The 21896-nt window shown below is 46.2% G+C and overlaps 1 protein-coding gene across 1 annotated transcript; it reads left to right on the forward strand.

Moving 5' to 3' along the window:
* The first annotated feature begins 723 nt into the window (after positions 1 to 723).
* BMF (Bcl2 modifying factor) lies at positions 724 to 18283 on the forward strand. Its single transcript, XM_066188298.1, has 5 exons — positions 724 to 811; positions 2132 to 2296; positions 3233 to 3553; positions 4498 to 4661; positions 18108 to 18283. The coding sequence occupies exons 3-5, from the start codon at positions 3238 to 3240 to the stop codon at positions 18207 to 18209; spliced, it is 582 nt and encodes a 193-aa protein (XP_066044395.1). The 5' UTR covers positions 724 to 811; positions 2132 to 2296; positions 3233 to 3237; the 3' UTR covers positions 18210 to 18283.
* Positions 18284 to 21896: the final 3613 nt, after the last annotated feature.

The following is a 21896-nucleotide window of genomic DNA, read 5'->3' on the forward strand; positions in this document are numbered from 1 at the left end:
CTGATTACAGGGGGAGCTGATCAATCATTGGCAGAGTAAGGGCAAATGCACCGAGCTGTTTGCAGCATGAGGCTTGGGTTTTTTACCCTAATCTCATCGAGGGGCTTCACAGAAAGCGCTATCAAGAAATTATCTTTATTAATTTAATTCTTTAGTCCTGTAGTCCTACTCATCTACAGGAAAGAGCACAATACACTGAGAGGAGCTCCTTGACCCTCACACCTCAGCGTTCAGACCTTTTAAGTCAGGAAGAACTTTCTAAGTCATTTAGAGCTGAAAAATCAAAGTTTTGTTAGAAATCAACTAGCTGGAGTCACACTCCCATCACATTTAAAGCCAGCCCAGCGCGCCTGCGGCTCAGCCCCTGGCTGGGGCTGCCTGCCGGGCTGCGGGAGCATTGAGAGCGCGGCTGCAGGCCGCGGTACCAGCGGCGCGTCCCGCTGGGGGCTGCCACACACCGACCTCCGCCGCTCCCACCTGGCCCAGGCCGGAGCGGCCCCGCCCCGGCCCCGCCCCGGCCCCGCCCCGGCCCCGCCCCGGCCCCGCCCCGCCCCCGCCGCTCCACGGCCCAGGCCGGGCGCGCCCCCCGCCTCTGCCGCGCGCCGGCCCCGCCCCCCCATGCCTATTGGCTGGAGGGCGGGGGCGGGGCGCGGCGGGGGCGGGGCTGCCGTCAGCTGTTCGCGGCGCGCCCGCCGGCGACGGCCGCAGTTTGGCGGTGCGGAGGCGGTGGCGGCGGCTTCTCCTCCTCCTCCTCCTCCTCCTCCTCCTCCCGGGACGCCCTGTCCCCGAGGGACGCCGGTCCCGGTTCTCGGTGAGTGCCCGGGAAGCGCCTTCGCCACTGGAGGCTGGCTACTCTGAGCCAGGTCGCCGGTGAGGACGGTACCGAGGCCGGGCGCGATCGTGACGGGGAAGGGGTTTCGCCTCGGGACAGCCCTGGCCCGGCTGGTCCTGCCCGGAGTCTCTCGCCTGCTGGGGAGCGGGAAGAAAGAGGGGAGGGTGCGGGCGAGGAATGAGCTCGCTGGGCACTGGGAAAGCAGCTGATTCCCTGATGCAGGCGATGGCTGACTCCACAGCCAGCGCTGCCCCTCTCGGCCCGTACCGTCGAGCTCGGAGTCTCGTCCCACGGCGCTGCCCGGAGGAGCCGCGTTAAACCTCTTGGCCGGGGGCACATCTGCGGGTCTAGAGCCCGGTCGGGGAAGAGTTAAAGGCGGCCGGCGGTGGCGAAGCGAGGCCGGCCAGCTTTGTTTTGGGACGCTGGCACGCACGTGTGCGCTGAGCCCTCCCTCCGCTCCCGGCCTGCCGCCTGTCAGCGCGGGCGTGCGGCTGCCCCGACCCGCGGCTGTCGCCGCTGGCTTGTGGAAGGAAGCGCCGTGGGTAAGACACGGCACCGGAGACGCGGGGCCTGCCCGAGCAGAGACCCGTAGCCCGAGCTGTCCGGTGTCTGTGGATCTCAGCGTAAGCTGCGTTTGGAGGTTGCAGAAGGAGTTCCAGTGAGTTGTAGGACGAGTTATCCTTCGCGCTGCCTCGGCATTCTCTGACGTGTTCTGCAGAAGGGTCGGACTGTATTGCAGGAGATCGAGTTAAACTTCTTGCTCTTTAAACTCTCTTTTGTTCGGAGTTTGCTCTGTGCCTTTGCTGCGCTTTCCTTGAGGAATGCCCGTGTCCCAGTGAGGCTGACAGATGAGATCTGGCAAACTTTTCTGCAAAGACAAAATACATTCCCACCTGCCTCTGTGTCAGGTGACTGTGATCCAGCAGAAGAGCTGGCAAGAAGATGCCTGCCTCTTGGGGCCCATAACTTCTTTCAGTGTGCTACTTTAAGCCATGGTGAGAATGTTAGCCACTGCTGTCATCCAACAGAGCTGCATCCAGCTGTGGGACTGGTACCTGTTCTGCTCTGCAGAAACTTCTTTGGGAGTTGTGGCTCAGTTGAGTGAACTGCTGAGATGCAGCAACTTCAATAGCCAAAGTGCCCCCAAGCCAGAGCCCTGCAGAAACAGTTCTTGTACTGCTTGGTCCTGTTGTCTCTAGCGTGCTGGTGTCCTGAGTGCTGCTCACCTGGGGGGAGATGGGAGCACCAAGGGCAGCCCTGAACACATCCTTATAAAATTATTATTAATGTCTCCTTCAGGCCTGAAATTCCTCTTGCTAGTCTTCCATTCTGTTAAATGCTTCGCAAACCAGAGCAAAGGAAGAGACATGAAGAGTTGAATTTCACTGCCTTGTTTGGAACTGGGTGGAAATCCTGGAGATGGATCTCTTAGGAGTCTGTCTTCCAATTGGGTTAGATGCACAGGTAACAGTAAAGGGACTTGTGGCATTTTTGGTAATACTGCTTCTAATTGCTTTATGTTTGCAAAGAGCTCTGAAATAGTGATTTAGGGTTTAGGGGGGTTTTTCCCCTCTACCATCTTTGTTCAGCTTTGTGCTAAAACAGCTCAGGAGTGTTTACTGTGGCAACTACAGAAATCCTGCTTTAAACATTGACACCAGCCATGTTTTTCTTTAGTAGTAGGATGAACCATTGCACTAACAGTGCATGTAGGCTTGAGGGTAAGAGGGATAAGGAAGTCACTACGTTGCCAAGTTTGGGACATATCTTAAGCTAAGCTGAGGGAAGAAATGAGAAGTTGAAAGGAAAGTTGGCCCTCATAGGGAGAAGTAATGGAGAGCTTCACAGAAGTGGCTTTGACAGCTTCTAAGTTTTGCAACCACTGGGGTTTCTTAAAAATCTGGCCTTGCAGCATTGTGATTACAAGACCTTTTCTTCATCAATAAGCAATACATGGGAAAAAAGTGAATGGGATATACCATGAAATCCAAATATAGCAGGTCAAAGAAAAGCAAACCCCAAAGAACCTGACTGGCCATGGGGCTATTAGAAGAATTTGGGTTGCTTTTTAAAATGTCTTTTCTGTTTCTTTGTGCTGAGGTTGGGGGTTGGCTCTCTACTTGGGAGCAGGTGTGAGCAGAATTGGAGCTTTGGGTGGACTTATACATGTGTGAAGTTTTCTCTTTCTGATCTAGCACTTGAGGGCTTTCTGCAAAGCCTTGACCTTTACCACAGGTCACTCACCTCTCCTGTCCATGCAGATGGGCAGCACTGGGAAGTGGGGAAGAGAGAAGGTGTGGTAAAATCAGTTGTATTTTGTTGTTGGAGCAGAAGGTATTCTCTCCTGGACAATATTCTTGTTGTGTCTTAGCTGTTTCCTCAAATGTCCCTTTATTGCAGGAGCAATGGATCGCCCCAGCTACCTGGAAGAGGACTATTCTAGCCTGGATGGGCTGGACGATGACGTGTTTCACTCTGATGACTTTGGACTTGCAGGTCAGCCTGGTGAGATGACTGCAACTGGCTTTTTCACACAGAACCAGTCCTACAGCTGCCTTCTGGGGAGATTTCAACTATTCCCCCTCACACACTGCTGTGGTCCCGGTATCAGGCATCCTGAGCAGCAGGACAAGGCAACTCAAACACTCAGCCCATCCTCTTCCAGTCAGGATGTTATGTTGCCTTGTGGAGTCACTGAAGAGCCAAGGAGACTCTTCTATGGTAAGAGCACTCCAGTGTCACTAGCTTTGCAGCAAAGAAACTGTCCCTTTAGCACTTCCCAATCACGCAAGGTCTCTTTCATTAGGGCATTTTATTAAAGGACTGAAATTATTTTGCTTTAGTCCTATTCCCTCAAGAAAGACAACTTGTATTTTCTTACCCTTGCTTGTCCACTGCAGGAACCAGACACCTGCTTATTGCCTCTGCTATCTTTGATATTCCCTCTCTCTTTTTGGCTTTATTCGATCACATTTGATTTTACTGCTAGATGTTTAAATATTCACTGTACTTCATGTCCTACAATTTGCCCACATTTTTTAACTACCAATGGTCTGCCTCATCCACATAGGAAGTGGAAACTTCTAGAAGTTTTCAGTGGAGAGACGAAGATACAGCTTTTAGGCTCTTCACTGGACTTAAATTTGCTGAATAAGTAGCATGTTCATCCAGTCTTTTACTAGTAACTGATGGGTCACCACTCAGCTTTGTGTATCCAATTCAGCTTTAATTTAGATCACTAAAATCACTAAATGACAGAAAACTGAGAAAAGACTGACAGAAAAGATACTGCTACCTTTGAATGGAGACAACTTGAGGCAGAGATCCTGTAAAACTGCAAAACTGTCTTTAAAAAAAAACCCCAAACCACAGCACTTGGCTGAGCTGTAAAGTAAACAAGCAAAAGCAATCAGTTTTAAGATCCTGCCACTCATTTGACTATGGGAATCAACACAATGCTCTGCTTAATCAATATAAGTTTATTTGAAAGCTGGGCAAATCTTTTACTGTACTGTGTTACAGTATACAGTCATTGTTTGGCCTTCAGGAGCTAGACTTTAAGTCAAAAATTTAGGATTATGTGCAGCTCTTTCCTCCATGAAGTGTACTGAGTAGAAAAGACAATCTTTGTCCTGGGAGAATGACTCTTCTGATCTGTTTTGTAGGGAGTGCTGGTTACCGTTTACATGTCCCTCCAGCTGGCTTTGTATTGGATCCGCACCTCCAAGAGGAACCTCAGGAAGGTCAGCGGGAAGCACGTGCGGAGGTGCAGATCGCACGGAAGTTGCAGTGCATTGCAGACCAGTTCCACCGGCTCCACATACAGAGGGTAGGGTGTCTCTGGAGGGGAAGGTGGGGGTTTACCTCTCCAAGAGTGCTACTCTGAAGACTGACTCGAGGCATCAGCTAAGTGAGCTGCTGTTTAAGACAGCAGACTGCCAATAGAGATAAAATGGCAGGAGTATCCTGATGGATTTTGCTTATGCTAGATTGCTTGCTCTTCCTAAAGATTGGGATGTGGAGGGAAAAGCATGTGAGGGATTGCATTGCATTTATTGCCTGGGAAGGGAGCTCTTCTGTGTCAGCTGCTGCTATTCCAGCTCTTCCAGTTCAGCAGCAGTGGGGTTTGAGGCTTTTCCCAGGGATCTTCCTCTTGCTTCTTATTACAGCTTTTACTCTTCTTCTCCATTCTCCTCACCACCAGCACCTTCTCTTCTGTGGAACATGTAGCCATGAGTGGCTTATGTCAGCTCCTCGTCTTGGAGATAACAAGTCTGTTCTGACACTCCTTGTAGTGTAACGGTAGTTCTGGTAGTTCTGTGTAATGTTGTAAAGAGTATTTAGATCATACTAGACTTGCTAGCAGCTACTAGTCAGACAGCCCTAGCTAGTGTCTCAGACTTGTGACTAACTTCCTCACAACAAAAGACAGCTGTAAGATGCCATCAGGTCTGAAAACCACACTCCAGATTCTTGATTTTGTTTTCTTTAAAAAAACCAACCAAAAACCAAACACTGCTGTTCAAAGAAACAAAATAACTATTAGTCCCAGAACCCTCGATTCCTTCTTCCTTGCTCTCCTTCCCCTTTGAGTAGAGATAAAATGGAAATCTCAGCCCATACAGAGATGGTCGGAGGTGGCAGAGGCTTGACAGTAGGCAGCAGTTTGCCACTTCTGTGCAAACCGAACAATGAGGGTGTGTATCTGCTTGTATATGAAGAAATTTTGCTGACTTCAGAAAGGGACAGAAAGCTTATCTTACTCCAAGTGAGTCTGTCCTCTGTTAACTGTGGGATCGCTTGCAGCCCTTCTCAAAGGTAAGTGAGGATCTCTGTCTTGGTCAGAGAGCGTGGCTTGTGGCTGGGCAAAGGCTTGGTCGTCTCTGTGTCACCTGAGAGATGAGGAAATTCTGGGACTCCTCATCTCTTAATAGGTGAAGGATTAAAGAAGGAAAAGGGAGATTAGCCTATAGAAATGCAGATGGGGCTATGAATGTCATTTAGCAAACTGTAGGAATAAAGAGCTACCACGAGATTTTTTAGCATGTGTTGTTTGTGGTTGAATGGGGTTTTCCCCGGTGGCGCCTTTCGCCTGGGTTAGCTGCAGGCTCCGCTTTCTCGCCAGGCTGTCTCACAGGAAAGGGAAGGTGTAACCATCTTGGCAGAGGAGCCCTGCACTGAACTGGTGGAACTGGTTGTAACTTGACCCCTTTCATCGCGGGGGAGTGTCCCTATCTGATGCCCGTGCCTTGGAAACGCGTCCAGGAGCGCCTACCCGCCCCGGAGCCCTGGGGCAGGCGGGGCCGGGTTCCCGGTGCCCGGCCGCGGCTGCCGGTGCCCGGCGGCCCCGCAGCCCCGGCCGGCGGCCAGCCCGGCGTGTGGAGCCGTAGTAAACAAAGGCGTCCGGCTGCGCTGGGCGGCGCGGCCCGGCCCGGCCCCCGGGGCCCGCCAGAGGAGGGGCTCCGCGCTCTTTGTTTGAACTGGAACAGCAACAAGTTGTAAAGGGGACGGGAGCTGGGGCCTTCAGCCATTTAAATCTGAAAACAAAACGGGGGAAAAAAATACCAAAACCCAAACCAACTCGAAAACTTCACCCGAGGACAGAGTAGTTCAGCCAGTGGTTATCCACAGCCTGACCCTGGGATAGGCCTTGGCATTTGGATCTGCTAAGGGATTCTTTCTTGTTTGTCAGGGAAACTGAGAATTGGGCCACATGTTGGTGTCCAAAGCGCTGTTCCCTGTGGAGTGTTTTGTTGTCATGCCCAATCCCTTCCCTCCCAGTCCTGCATGGAGGATTTCCTTTGGCTTTTGGCATGAATCCCCCGTGGAGAACCCCCTCTGTCCTATGTGCAATGACTCTGCCCAGCCCGTTGCTGAAGAAGCAGGCGGTCTGCCCCTGGAGACACGTGAGCAGTTCACAATGTGCCGTGGTTTGGAAGGGACAGTCTCTGAGGCATGGAAAACTGGGCTGTCGTTTATCTTGCTATGAAACTAATCCCTGATTTGGAAACCCCATTCCAGCTTGTCTCAAACATTTGGTCAAAACCAACTTTCCAGAGTGGTGTCTTGAATCAGATTTAGAATACCACAAAGTTAGTCACACCAGTGTGGTCTTGTGAAGTCCTGAGAGAGAGCAAGCTTGGTTTTCAACAAGCTGTGCCTGTTTTCAGAGCTTACAAAACATTTATCTGTGAACCTGTGAAAAGAAACTGTGTGTGCCCTTTCAGTGGAAGTTAAGAATGGCTTTTAGCATTGGAACGGTTCATCCAGCTAGCTCAAGAGTTGCCTTGTCTTGGCTCTTGAGTTCTGTGAGACTCTCCAGCAGTTGAGGTAGGGCCCCCATTCTGCTGCTGCAGCGGCAAGGCTGTGTTGACACAAAGGCTGCTGGTTAATGTACATCCCTGGCTGAGAGAGAAACGGAGCAGGCGCTTGCTGCTCAGGCTGACATCACTGGGTTGTCATTGGACTCAGCTGCATGCATGGTCTAACCCATCCCACACTGGGAACCCCTGGAGAGTCACTGTTATCTCTGCTCTGGGCTTCTGGAGCTAAATGGTATCTATTCTGTGGTTTTTGGCTATACAAAAGATTTTTGGGTATGCATCTAGTAAGAATAAGAAAATTGGCCGCACCTTTGCTTGCTTTTGGCATGAACACCACTTTCAGAGTTTCATTTCCTATTAATATGTTAAACAGAAAACAGTAATTTAAAACCCAGCTATTTCATCCTTAGAACAGTGCTAGACCAAAAACACAACATTCCCTAGAACTCCCTGTCTTTCATCTCCTTAAGATGCTGGATTTCTTGTAAGAAGACTTGAGTGATGCTCTGTGCTCCTAAGGAGCAGAGCCTGCTACAGGTTGATCTAGATTGCAAGGGCTCTGCAGAATGACATGTGAGACCCATCTATGTTTTCTTGAGTTCTTTACTGTCTCTTACCTGATTGAGGCTGTGTAGCTTCTGGCAAACTTCCTAGTTTTTGTTTTGTTTGGTTTTTTTTTGCCCTGCCCCTGGAAAACAAAGGTGGAGCCAAGCCATGCTTTCTGCAAGAGAAGCCAGTACCTACCACCTCCTCCTTGGTTTGAAGCAAGTGTGCCTTTGCTATGGAATCTGTGAACTGCTGCTGTAGCCCAGCCTGTGGCTGAGCTTCAAGAGTGTGCTCTGAGGTTATGGAGAACAGAGCTGAGCTTAGGGGACCTGCTGGTTGGTTGGCTGGGATATGCTTCCCACATCCCACATGTCCGGGCTGTGGCAACAAGTGCTTGAGCTCTGCTTCAGGTCCTGAGTGCACTTGGTTTCCTTGCCTTGAGGAGGGGCTTTGACCTGTGCTGAATGGAGAGTGTATTTCATGACATGAGGGGTTGTTAGATGGGATCTGAGTACACAACCAGGGATGGCGTCGGTGGCAGCGTAAAGCTGCCCCCGAGGAGCACGGGGTTATGCAGGAGTGGGGTGGATGACACTGTATTATCAGTATCACACCCCTTCAGTTTGATGGGCTCCAATGAGACACTGGAATCCTATAGTTTTTTCAAATAAAATAACTCTTTTTAAGCAGGCTGCAGCTTTGAGGGGACTGCTTTTATCATATTTCTTCTTCATGGAGATAAGATCACTTCACAGAGGATAAAATTGTCTCTTTAAGAGCCAAGGAGTGGTAGCCTTGAACAGTTCTGGGCTCAGGTCCAAGCAGAGCCACTGACTTGCTGTATGACCTCAGACAAGTCTCTTGACCTCCTTGTGCTTCAGTCAACCCATCTGGAAAGCTCAGTTTAAAAAAAGCTGAGCCTCAATGAGAACCAGATGCTGAATCAGAGCTGAGCTTTCTTGAGTAAATAAGTGCATTACAAACAACAACAAAGTCCCTTTCCTGCAGTTGATTTAGATATGCTGACCATGCTCAAAGAGTCTCTGCGGATCTAGCTATAGAAAACTTCATTTCTCTAAATTCCCCAGTTGGTTCAGCAAGTAAGTCTTACCATCACTGCAACAGGGTTCAGCAGCCCATGGAACACAAATGCCTGCATCCACACTGGCTGTGGGCAGACAGCTAGGCATGTACCTGTTTGCCTCAAGCTAATGACACTGAAAATGTCCAGGAGGAAATGTTACTTTCCTTTGAAAGTGAAACGTGTTATGTTTTGCATACTTTTTCCTCTCTGTCTCTCACGAGAGTTATCAAGGCCTCCTCTGAGACACTTCCACTTACGCAACAGAGAGCCTGCATCGCTTGTCGGAAACTTATTGACATGAGAGAATGGGTGCACAGTACTACACGTGCATCATTTATCCCAAACTCCATTGGGCTTTTTCATTATTAAGGACATTCAGGGCATTTTTAACAGTTGCTTTTTTTACACTGGAATTGTTTGCAGGAATCTATTCTTTAGGATGACCTTATATTTTAGGAAAAACGTTCAGAAAAGCTTCCTGATAATAATGCAGTGACTCAGACTGTCCTGCAGCTAAGCCTCTAGCACCAGCAGCTCCATACTTCACTTGTACCTACAGTCTGTTTGAGACCCGGGGTACGTGTTTTCATTCGTTTCCTGAGTAGGTCAGTGTGTTTCAGGATCTTCCCTGCTGGCTGGTCCTTGCTGCTGCTGTACACAACAGTGGTCACCTCTTCAGCTCTGCTTTCCATGCCTTGCCCATTGGTGCAGGACTCGAATCTCCAGCTGAGGATGCACAAGCATGGTGAGGGAGAGAACTCCTGAAGTGAGCAAGCCCAGTTTAAAGGGGAGGGGATAGGGTGGGTGTGAGTTTGGGAAGAGTGAGATATAAAATTAAGTTCTTTTAGGGCTACAGAACTGGAATCCTAGGTTAGAGGAAAGGAGGGGCCATTCTTATGGTCAGTGGAGTCAGAAATTTGATATGAGGAGGTGGAGACAGATTTTTTGCTTAATGTTACTAGATTTTTTTTTTCCTTTTTTTTTTTTTCCTTTTCATTTTGACAAATGACAGTGAAGGAAGAGGTGGGCTTGGAATTGTACCTTCCCCATGCATACAAATGACACAACAACCTGCTGCCCCTTGCCTAGCACTTGTTTTGAAATCCTGCTGCCCGTGGAGCTGATTACTTGACATGTAGGTTAACAGAAACTTGCTGGACCATTTCACATCTAATCTGAAATGGTATTCTTTGAAATGTTAAGAAAAAAAACTGAGAACGAGAACGTAATTATGCCGCTGTATAAATTCATGTTTCTACCATATCTTGAATGTTACATGAAGTTCTGGTTTTCTTCATCCAAAATGATGCAGCAGAACTGGAAAAGCTTCAGAGAAGGGCAAGACAGACGATAGAACTTCCATATGAAAAAATGGGCTAGGATTGCTAAGCCTAAAAAATATACAAACCAAGAGAGAAGCAATATTATACAGAAATCAAAAGTGACATGAAGGAGACAAATAGACTAATTTCACCCAGTACAAGAACTAGGTAAAATTAAGTCAAACTAGTGGGACCCAGCTCAAAGTAAATGAGGACATTTTTCATGCAGCAGGTGAAAGCTGTGGAACTCCTTGTCAAGGCATATTGTGCATCCCAGTGCTTTATCTGGGTTCAAGGGGAATTGAGACAAGTTTATGGCCATTGAAGCAGACATTAAATAAACAGAAACCAGATCTGACTCAGGAAGTCCTAAGCTCAAACTAGTTAGATGCTGAAAGAGAGTACTAGTGGAAGCTATTGCATGTACTTTCCCTTAGCTTTTCCTCAGGCAACCATGTAAGGCTGCTGCTGGAGGCTGGGCTATACAAACTCTTGATGCAAGTCACATACAATCATTGTATTTAATTAAACATATCAGTTTAATAAAAGCCACAAAACTTCTACATCATCCTAATCTAGCCTCCTCTATGCTTTCAGCTGTCAGATTTAAATATATTACATGTATGTTCCTGCTTAAAATAGCGCATGTTAAAAAGCAAAACTTCCTGCCTAGCTCTGGTAGAGCAAGTGGGCAGAGGATAAAGGAGCTGGGTGGCAGGAGAGCTGTGAAAGCTCTGTGCAATTGTGTGCCATGAATCCCACCAGACACAGGACTGTCTTGAGGTAGTCGGGCCACAACCTCAAAAGACCAAGACTGCCCACAATAAAGAGCATGAAACAGTTTTTTTAGACAGCTGGTGAATTGTTCTGCAGTATTTCTAACATCAGTGTTCAGTGCTGATGTCTCTCCTGTAGAACCCTTTGGTCTCTGCAGGTTCTTCTGGATTTCCTCAGCTCTCACAGCACTGTGACAGTGGTAACATGCTTTCTGCTTGTAGCTGTGTGACAGCTGAGAAGTTATTTTTCAATTAAGAAATAACTGTGGTAATACCCCAGTTATCTTTTATTGTGGGAGAGTAGAAAATGCAGGTTATAACTTGACTGAGATAATGCAAGGATTGCTGATAGGAACCTAGTTGTTCTGCCTCAGTCCTCCACCTAGGTTGGTTGATCTTATTAAGATAGTGCCATCTCTGAGGGGCACGATGAGATGTTTGGACTGGTTATTTACGGTGAGGAGTGTACATGTTTGTATTTTACTCAATTCTATTTTATGGTGGAAAGGCAGGAAAGCAAGTGCCCAAATGCAGAGTTCTCCTTTGTTTCTAGCCACTGAGGAGGAATGTCCTGCCAGGCTTTTATAGTCTCTGGAGGTTTGTTTGTTTGTTTGTTTGTCCTCAGTAGCCGAGGAATTGCCTCCCCAGTTGAAAAGGAATCCTTCCGAGGACCGGACCACGGCAGAAAAAACAGCGATCCAAAAACAAGCAGTGAGGCAACTCCTGTTAACCCCCGTTAGGTTTTCCGTGATGAGAGCCAGACCTGAGAGGGTGCCGGCAATGGGGCTGGAGCCGCCCGAGGACGAGCGGAGCCGGCCGACGGGCGAGGAGAAGCGGGCGGTGCGTGCGAGGGCCCGGCCAGGCCGTGTTTGCGCTCGGCGGCTGTGTTTATATCGCTCGCTAAATTTAGCCTCTGACTCATCGGCGCTGCTGACGAGAGTTTACGCTGCCCGCAGGCCCCAGCCCTGCACCTGCCCTCCCGCCGCCTCCCCGCGCAGCCGGGCGGCCCCGCGCCCACCCCTTCCCCCCCGCGCCAGGATAGTTTTCCTGTAAAAACTTTTAAAGTGTTATTTTAAGCAAACCCCGAGGCAGACTTTAATCACTAGGGGGGGTCTCCGCAGCACTGAGCAGTTTTGGGAGCACCTCCCTTCTGCTGGTGAAGGAATGGATGCCAAATACAGGTCAGCGGGTCCCGCGGCCCGCGCAGGGCAGGCGGTGAACACCGGGAGCTGTGGAACAGCTCTGCCCCATCACACGCAGGTTCAGTCCATAAACCCTTAAAAGGGTCAAAAACTCTTGCAGCTGCCGGCGGTGGCTGCGCGGTGTGGGCTGTCCTCTTCTGGGGGGCTGTCCTCTCCTGGGCATCTCTTCACACACACACACACGCACAGAGAGCACGGGGGCGAACCGTGCCGGACCCCGTGACACAGGTACACAGTGGTATCAGGTGCGGCTCTGTGGAAATGTGGGATCTTTATTTACCGTGTTTGTGGAAAATAAGCCAGCGTGCCCCTGGGGATGGGGAAGGAGGGGAAGGCCGGGGGCCTGGGAACGCGGTGGCCGGTGGCTGCCCTTCCCAGGTTGCCGTCAGCTGGCTGTTGCCATGGCGGCTGTCTGCTTCCCCTTCCTGCCCGTGCTGGAGAGGAAGGCGCGAGTGGCTGCGTGTTTGTTTTTAAACTACCAGAAAGTTGAGAAAGGGCTCACCTGCGCAGCTGCGCCGGCAGCAGGTTTGGGGCAAGAGCCGTCGCTGTTCGCTGCTCAGACCCAGCGGCTCAGCCCGTGCCCTCTCCCGTGCTTGGGCTGGGCAGCCCATACGTGGGTATTGGGGGTCCCCTGCATCCCTTTGGCTCTGCCCAGTACTGGTCTCTCTCCATAAACACACGTGTTGCTTATCTTGTTGCAAGCCTGGTGGAGGCTCATGAGAAAGGAAGTGATACTTGAGATGACACCTCCTTTTACTACAAGTTTAGTCCCATTTAAGAGTTATTGCAAGACGTAAGTATTGAGTTTTCCCGAGGAAGGTCTCCCATCTTCTTTATTGTGTCACCATGAGAAACCATGTGGCTGAGGTCCTCTTTCATTTTTTCCCCTCTGTTGCTGCCTCTTTTTTTCTCTGCTGGTTCTACACACACATTATACTTTGGTCATTAGGAATCACAGCTGGAAAGATTTGTATTTGACTTCCAATGGCCTGCATTTCTCTCTCCAGCAGGGGACACCTTCTGTAACCTCTGTTGCCTTGGGGACTATGACTTTCTAGTCTTTCTAGGCTAAAGCATATTTTGTGGTAGCACAATATGCCTCCAGCCACCTGGCAGCCAAAACAGCCTTCAGCGATGAGTCAGGAACTGCTCCCGGTGTGCAAGTATTTTTGTATTCAGTGAATAAATACAATCCCAACAACTTGTTGCTAATACTTGTATTAGTCATTAAAGGAAGAATAATGTTTTTATGTACACATATGCCATTATTCTTCTTTTGATCTCACAACACCATTTAGGGCCATATTAATCCTTCTAGTTAAGATGGGATCAGATTATGACCCTTAATTGTCTGGAAGCTGTGAAGCAAAGACAGAAGCTGTGCATGAGATCAAGAGGGTAGACAGAGTATACCAGACAGACCCACATACAACATGTGTATACGACGAGCATATTTGCTTTTTTAAACAGGGATGTTAGTGGCATGTGTATATCAAATGTAAAAGTGAGTCTTATTAATATGTTAAACATTTCTGCTCATGCATTCAAGGAGCTGTGTCAAAGGGACAGCGTTTTCTTTGAAGTGCATCACCTGTCCTGATCTTCCCTTTGATCACCCTGTGCAAGGGCTTGGTAGGAGTACAAAAGGTTTTGACATCTGGGGTGCTATTTGCCAAATATGTATCTGTATGCTTACAGTGGGAAACATGTATTAGGAATTAATTATGGGTAAGCAATAAGTGCCGGGTCAGTCATGTTCCTCTTTGATTTGCTTCCAGTAAAAGTCTTGCATGGTTTTTTTTGTGTTTGTTTACAAGTAGTCTGGTTTTTGGTTCAGCGCAGTTCATGGAAGGGGCTTCACTAATGTACTGTTGCTGCAGAGGACACTTTTCCTGTAAAATGGCCTTTCCTTGTGACTCATTGAAGCATTCATGCTAACGCTTCAGACAGACAGTCTCTTAAGGATATCCCCTTTAAAAAGCAGCAGCTGCAATAGGAAATGGTTTTATGTGTTTCCAGCTTTGTGTTGACTTACTGTATTCACAAGTCTACTCTTCTTTAGTTACAGTTAGTGTAGAGGGCAAAAGGGACTTCTTTCCTTCTTGGGAAGAATAACCCTCAAAAGGGTTATTTTGTTGCTCCTACATGGAAGTGGCAAAGCATTCATCCCTGGTATTTTTGTGCAGTAGTGACTCTGAGCATTGAGTTAGTTTGATAAAGGGCAAATCAGCCTGGTGTAGCTTAGGGAAATTATACACCAGTGTCACAATAGTTATGAATCTTAGAAAAATGTCTCAAAACATATCACATTAAAAAAAAAAAGAAGCCAAATTAATGGAATCACTCTTCTGGGTTTTCTGTCCATACTGACAGCTAAATTATACCACACCAAAAACCCCTCAATCTTGAAATATTTAAGAATTTTGGTCTTGACTGAAGCAAATATGGGGGAAAAGACACAGAAACTTGTGAAAAGGACATTTTTTAGTTCTTTCATAAATTGTTTACTGCACATAATATCTGCCATTCCGTTCTGTGGCTCTTGTCCCATGCTGAATTAGTACCACAGAAAGCAAATCAGCCCAGAAGTGAAGTATAAACTCCAAACCCCATTAGCTAGGCTTGCTGCTGAAGCAGGTAGTCCCAGCTTGCTCCTCTTCACAGGTCATCATCTTTCTGTTGTTTTGGCACAAACATCAGTCTGACTACACAATGCCATGGATCAGATAGTTTAGGATGACCTGTTAAACAGTAAGGGCAACTTCTCTGACAGATTAGTTCTGGCCTTGTTCATTGTCTGCTCTAATTCACTTTCCAACCCTGCTGTGAGGAGAGGACATTGTGAGTGGGCTGCTCCAGTATGTGGGCCAGTGAAAGTGTGTGTGGGATCACACCACCATGGAAGAAAATGCTGGCTGAATACAGACCTAGGGAAATACAAACAAGCCCTAGGTCTAGGAATGAAACCTGGAAAGCTTCCCTCAACGTTGTGCTCTATTTTTTTACTTCAAAACAAAATGGTGTCAACATTCCTAAAAAAGTTACTTGAGATGTTATGCTTCTTATAAGCAAGGGGAATCAAGGGTAAAATGTTTCCTATTCTGCTTTTGCATGGAAATCTCCTTGAGTGTATTAGGCAAATACAGGAAACAATTTTAATTGGAAAAGGACAAAAATGCTGTACCAAAAAGTGACTTCAAGAGGCAGTGAAATAAACACAATAGAATATTAACTAAAATACATATTAGAGGTTTTCTCAGTATTTGCCTTATCACATCCCACTGATTCTCTTGCAGGCCTGTAAACCATCATGAAGTACAGTTCTAAAACTCTTATTTACCAAATAAAACAAAAACTCAATACCTTCTTCAAAAAGCTCCCCCCTTTAAAAAAAAAAAAAAAAAAAAAGCATATGAGCTCAGTCCTTCCACTGGTTTTTCTTTTTTTTGGAACATGGCCTCCTTTACCTGGAAAGAGCAGGTAATCCTTTTCTCCTGAGGTAAGGTATAAAACTTGAGGAGCCAGAATAAATAACCTGTTATCATATGAGAAGCCCAAAGCAGCCTCCTACATGAAGGAGGACATTAATATGGGGGTTCTTACATGTGTTTATCCTCCCAATAGTGTGAAACAGTAAAACTGTACATGCCAGATCAGCACTCCTCTTGTGTGCCCCCAAATTAACCCACTTTATAAAATTCCATGAGAGTTTCCATTAGAGAGGGTCCACCAATGAAGCTGCAATGCATTTCAAGCTTAGGATTTCTGTACCAATTTTTAAACATCCTTTTGCATTTCCCTCACTTAAGTCTCTATAAGACAATTTTTTACCCTCTTGCCTGCCAATAGAATAAAATAATCTAACAATGCAGATTGTCTTCAGAGCATCTGCAATATGTTTGTCCACTGTGCTCTCCTAGCATAGTTCCTTGCTCGTGGAAACTGCAGAAGATGACTTTGTTCTTGCAAGCCACTTCATTGACATCTTACCCAAAGATCTCTGTTTAAGGAATCTGCCTAAGCTGTAATAGCTTGATAAAAACATGGTACCTAGATGTCATGGGGATGTTGAGGTTCCCTGTGCATGTTTGAGCAGTTTTAGGAGTGTGGCTCTATGGAGGAGGGTGAGAAGAATCTCTCGAGTTTGATGAGGAAGGGCAAACCTGGTCAAACAGAGATGCGAGTAACGAAACAAAAACCATCTTGCTTTTTGAGACCAAATCAGTGGTTTTTACTCAGCCCTACAGGATGGTTTATAAAAGATTGTTTTCACCTATAAACCTAGCAATCAATGCTTGTGCAATCAGTAAGGACTGAACTCAGGACGAATTACTTTGAAATAAATAATAGCAGGCTCTAGAGCCACTGCCTGCAGGTTGTGCTACAGACACATTGCTCTTGAAATGTGTGGTGAGATCTGTGTGAACTCTTCCAAGTCCATTTCTTCTTCTTGTTAAGTCTTGAGGGCAAGAATAGTGACACAGTGCTCTTGAAATATGTGGTGGGATCTGTGTGAATTCTTCCAAATCAATTTCTTCTTGTTAAGTCTTGAGGGCAAGAATAATGACCCATTGCTAAGATGCAAGATGAACACAGGTTTTCTGGAAGTCTGTTTTGTGCTTGTGATTCAAATGGCACAGATCTACTCACACTGGAATATGAACATAATTTAATGGCTATCTGGAAAGGCTTTGAAGAGCTGTCTATCGACACATCACCAATACACCAGCTGCAACTCCCGTTGCAACTCTTTTATTTGTTATTATGTAAAAAATGCCTTGCAACTGTGTTCTGCCCTGTTGGGCTAATCTGAGTTGAAACATCTTGTTCATATAATGTGCTTCAGTGCTCTTTTATGAACTCCTGTGTACTGAGGCAAAGTTGTGGGAAGCCAGTCTTCTGTTTCCTTGTCTGCTGGGGATTGGGGAGGGGAGTAGGGGGCGGAGATTTGCGCTGGGTTGTTTTGTTTTCCAGAAATGATCATGCCTGCTTAGCAAATATGGAATTCTGGAGGAGAAAATGAAGACTGGCTTCTAATAGAGGGTCAGTTTTTGAGGTGAAATAGTATCCCAGACCAGGCAATGTAAAGAGAAACCCACCTGTTTGTATGAGATGCCATTAAAGTGCAGGAAGGTGGGGGTATAATCAGAGCCACTTTTGCAGGGGTGATTACATATAACAAAAGGAGGAACAGTGTCCCTGTCCCAAAGCTGCATTATGTAGTCTGGTGTCCCCCTGAAACTCAACTCCCATGTTTCTTCCTTGACAATGGGACCTGAAATAACCTCTTGGTTTTGGTTTTTTGTGTGTTTTCAAGTATGTTCTTGCTTAAGGTTTAATTGGCTCCAGTCAGTAGGAAAGGGCTCCAAGGCTGATTATTTATGGCTTACTGTCAAAAGTGGCTATAAAAAGGGCAGTATTATCTTGGAGATGCTGGGAAGGAAAATGTGGTGGGGGGAGGGTGGGGGAGTGTGTGTGTGCACGAATGTGTTTTCTTGTACTAGATGAAATCAGAGTTTTGCTGTCTCAGCAGTGTGGTTTAAATTGAAGATTAACCCTTTGACCTTCACGGTGTCAAATCACTTACAGATGGATCACCAGTTATATTTTTTCTTTTTTTTTACTTTCGGGGTGAAGGGGGGCTTTTTTTTTTTAAAAAAAAAAAAGGTTGTTTGTTCATGCAGCTGGGGCTTTTGAAAGGCTCAGAAGCCAATCTGATTAAAAACAGCACTTGGCTAAACTCTGCGAAATCCTACAAGCAAAAAAAAAAAGTTTAATCCTCTTGTGCACAATGCATAAAGGGTCTGCTCTTTTCTTTTTGTAATGTTAGAGCTACAATTATTTCTGGAGAACTTATCATTTCCCTCTCTCCCCTCATCCCTTGCTGCACCCCCTTGTTATGCTGATGGGATTAAAGTGTCTGCTCTTGAAAAGTGTAACTGAGTTGTTATTGGAAAAGAGAAGTGGTATGTTGCAATTTTAGAAATATAAATAACCTCGTTTTAACTGTTCTTCTCTACAGCATCAGCAGAACAGAAATCAAGTGTGGTGGCAGCTTTTTCTCTTCCTACACAACTTGGCCTTAAACACGGAGGTGAACAGGAACCACACTGGGCAGAGGTGAGCTTCGCCCGCCTGTTTCAGGCCACATCCAGTCTGCAGGGAGCACTGAACAAACACTGGTTCGGGGGCGAGACATTGCACACCGCCGGCCGGATGTGAGGACTCTGACTTTCTGATACTCGTCTTCAAGTCTGGGTGTTTTTACGGACTCTTCTTTGTTGCTGCCTGCCTCGCGAGGCAGGGAGCTCTTGTCCAACACTGTCGAAGGAAAGCCAGAATGTGGGTGTGTTTGGTAAAGCTTGCTGCTGGTTCCCCGCACCGGTGACCTCTGTGCAAGGGAGGCAGGTATTAGACTGACGGCTTCCTCTGCCCTGTGTAGTAGTGGATGGTAGTGTGCAGGAGCGTCATTTTGGCTGCTAGTTAAAAATGATGCCTGGGATTGATGACTAAACATACTTTGGGTGTCTTCCAGAGCAGAAATGCTCAGTTCCTCCGCATTTTGAAAATGAAAAGCATTTAAGTAGCTTGGATCCCTCAAGTTACTTGTTTTATTCATTGGTTACTGTTTATTTCATTGCACCCTGTGTGAGAGAAAATCACAAAGAAATCTGACCTCTTCACCCATTCCATTGGGCACCACTTGCAGCTCTCTCACAAGAAGTTGTTCTTTGTTATTTCCATCAATTAAAAAGAAAAAAATCTGAACAGTCTGAAAAAGAAACCTTCTTGGGATTGCTGGTGGCCATTAGCTTCTGCCACTGCCTGCTTTCAGTTCAGTGTTCTCAGTGCCCATGAGCCAGCAGGAAGCCAAAACCCATGGAATATGGCACAAGTGTCATTCTTCTACAATGCTAATGTATATGTTTTTAGTAGTTTTATGATGGATGTTTATTTTATTTTGGTTTTCTTTTCTCTTACTATAATGTGGTTGGTCAGGACAGCTTAGATCCCAGGCATCCGATAATTTTACTTCAGGATTTGACAGGGAAATTAATTAGCATCTAGTCTTATATGTACACTGTACAAGCAGTCTGTCCATTACTCTGGTGTGTAGTGTTTGGAGGCTGTTGTTAGCATATACTGACGAGCAGCAGTAATGTTATTTCAAGGGAGATCTTCTATCAGTTCTCAGTTTGTACGCACTCAGAGGTTTGTCCATATGGCTGACACTATTGGACCAGCACAGGGAAACTACCACACCAAAAGGAAGTAGCCTTAAATACTGATGGCTACTTCTCTGTAGCCTTAAATATACTTAGTTCACAGACCCAGTGACAACTAGGGTAAAACATGAACAGAGAAGCAATACAGACCTTATTATTTTTTTCTGAAAATTTCCATATTGCACTGCACCTTGCTATAGGTCTCAAATGATACAACCAGCATGAGGAAGAGCTGTCCAGAGATCTGCTCTTCAGTTGTGTTAAAAATGTCTGCTGCAGGTGTTGAGAAATTCTTCTGCTCTTGATCCACTCTGAAAAATACGCATTACTGTACGGAAGAGTGGTTTACTTGCACATATGCTTTCCTTCTCCACCCCTCTTTGCATATTTGTCTCTAATTCCTGCTTTCTCTGGTGTTTTTGTTATCTCATCATTGCACTGTAGTGTCTGGTAGCAGTTTGCTGAACACAGTTAAATTTGGACCTTCTTGCTTTCTCCCAGCCCCATTCTCTATGATTTTCATCCTGATCTACTGTGGCAAAATGTACTTTAGCTCCCTGAAAGAGGTTTCCAAGCCTTTTTCACCCTCATATATTCACAGTCGCTCTCTTGAAACATAAGGAGAGAGTTTATGTGAGAAAAGCTTTTTTTTCTCCTTTTGTGTTATTTTTCTAGCTAGAGCTAGAGTAATATGTTTGTCCATGATGGTTAATAATTCATATAAATGAATCTCAAGTAATATTTTTGGGGGTGGGTTTAATGGAGAGGGAGGGTGGGAGGTTTTTTTTTAGGAGGGGGGGGTTGTTTTTGGTTTTGTGTTGTTCCTTTAAGCATGTGCACTACAGAGTTACCCAGAGTGATCTAAGTGATAACTGTTGCTGACTATGCTGCAGCAGGATGGAAGCCACTCTCTGCCCATGCTGCCAGAGACGAGGCTTTCCATGCTTTGCTTTGCACAGTCTGCTTGATGTAAATGTTGATCATTGGAGAAAGAGGACTTAAATGGTGGGGAAAGCCTGAGGTGTAGTGCAAGCACAGACTGAACTTGGGACCCCTGTGAAGCCAAATGTTAAGGAGAAGACCCTTAAAGAAGCTCTTTAAGAGACAGAAGTGGAAGTGCAAAGGCTCAGGAAGCAATGATGCCTCCCGTGTGGCATGCTTTTGGATGAGATGCTTGCATTTCCCTCTGCTTGCCAGGACCCTTTTATCAGGAGCAGTCAATGTTACATCATAACAGCCCTATAAACTATGAAGAATTCAGCAACTGCTTCTGACATTTAAAAACCAGTATGAGCTTTCCCCTTTCCCTCTGCCTTGATTGATGGCCAAACAGGCCAATAAGGCCTGTCCTCTGGATGCATAAGCTAGAAAGATAAGTCTGGTACTGCCACTTTCTAGTGTTAAGACCTGACCAATTTATCTAGGATGAAACTCTTCTTAACATGGGGAAACAAGTACCTGAAATGGTTCCTCAGTCAGGCTGCTGGCCTCAATAAAGTCATTTGGATCAGGGAAAGACACAACTTTGCCAGTTAATATTTCCCACTGCAACAACAGACTTATCAAAATTGGTCATGCCAGGGTCTTAAAACCTCCTTGAACAACAATACTTCCTTGGAGACATAGAGCTAATGCTAGACAAAGGCCGACTTCCTGCAATATGCGTGTTGGTTACTGGTGCCAGAGATTTACAACCACTGATAATATATTTTAATTATATTCCATATCTGTGTATCTCAGAGAAAGGAAATATGCTCTGTCAACCCAAAAGTCTTACTTTGCTTCATGTAGATTTGGAGGGGCGGGCTGGTTATTTGCTTAGGGAAAAGCAACTACTTCATACTTAAAGTCTCACCTACTTGGGGAAATAGTGGAAGGTTTCACACATTTATCAACAAACACATGGATGCACAGCACTGATGTGTGTGTCACCCATTCTGTGTTTGTAAGGCCCCTTGAACGCCTGCTGGGGAGATCTTGCCCACAGAATAGCTACTGCAGTGTTGCCAGGGACATATGTCGATTATTTGGAGAAATGGTTCCAAAGAACATGGTTTAAATCCTGTGGCTGAAGGATTATGCTCAGGTTTTTAGATATGAGTTTGTTCTGGTGTAAAGAATGGGACACTGTTTCTCTCTGTGCTGTAAAACTAAAGTCTAACAATTTAGAAAGAAAACTTGGATCTTTCTCCGAAAACAAATTCCTGTTTTTAATGAGCAGTTCTTAAGAAAACTTGAGCCCATCTTGAGCTGCTGCTGATGGTGCCAGCAGCCTTTAAATATCTTACTTGCCTTCCCCAGATCTCCAAAACGGTTTCAGAACGCAACTGTCCTTCCTTGAGGAATGGAGTTCTTCCTATCCCTTCCCAGCTTCCTACTCTTTTGAGTATCTTGTAACCTGCCCATCCTAGGATCCCGCAAGCCTGGTGCTAGTAGGGAATAGTTAGCTTTACTTTTGTTTCCTGCAATTCTTGAAATCACAAAGTGACTGCCCAGGGATAGCTGCAAACTGCTGCAAATAGGATACAAAAAAAAGACGGGAGAGGATGAAATTGCATGGAAAGAGCTGCTGCTGGATCTGTGTA

Source organism: Chamaea fasciata, unplaced genomic scaffold (assembly GCF_029207755.1).
Source record: "Chamaea fasciata isolate MVZ Bird 193981 ecotype frontalis unplaced genomic scaffold, bChaFas1.0.hap1 SCAF_7, whole genome shotgun sequence".
NCBI lineage: Eukaryota > Metazoa > Chordata > Aves > Passeriformes > Sylviidae > Chamaea > Chamaea fasciata.

Excerpts from the sequence above, each read along its gene's own strand:
- BMF (XM_066188298.1), top strand. The coding sequence starts at position 3,238 with ATGGATCGCCCCAGCTACCTGGAAGAGGACTATTCTAGCCTGGATGGG. Across the intron at positions 3,554-4,497 it reads GCCAAGGAGACTCTTCTATG|GGAGTGCTGGTTACCGTTTA; the intron begins GTAAGAGCACTC and ends TCTGTTTTGTAG. Across the intron at positions 4,662-18,107 it reads ACCGGCTCCACATACAGAGG|CATCAGCAGAACAGAAATCA; the intron begins GTAGGGTGTCTC and ends TCTTCTCTACAG.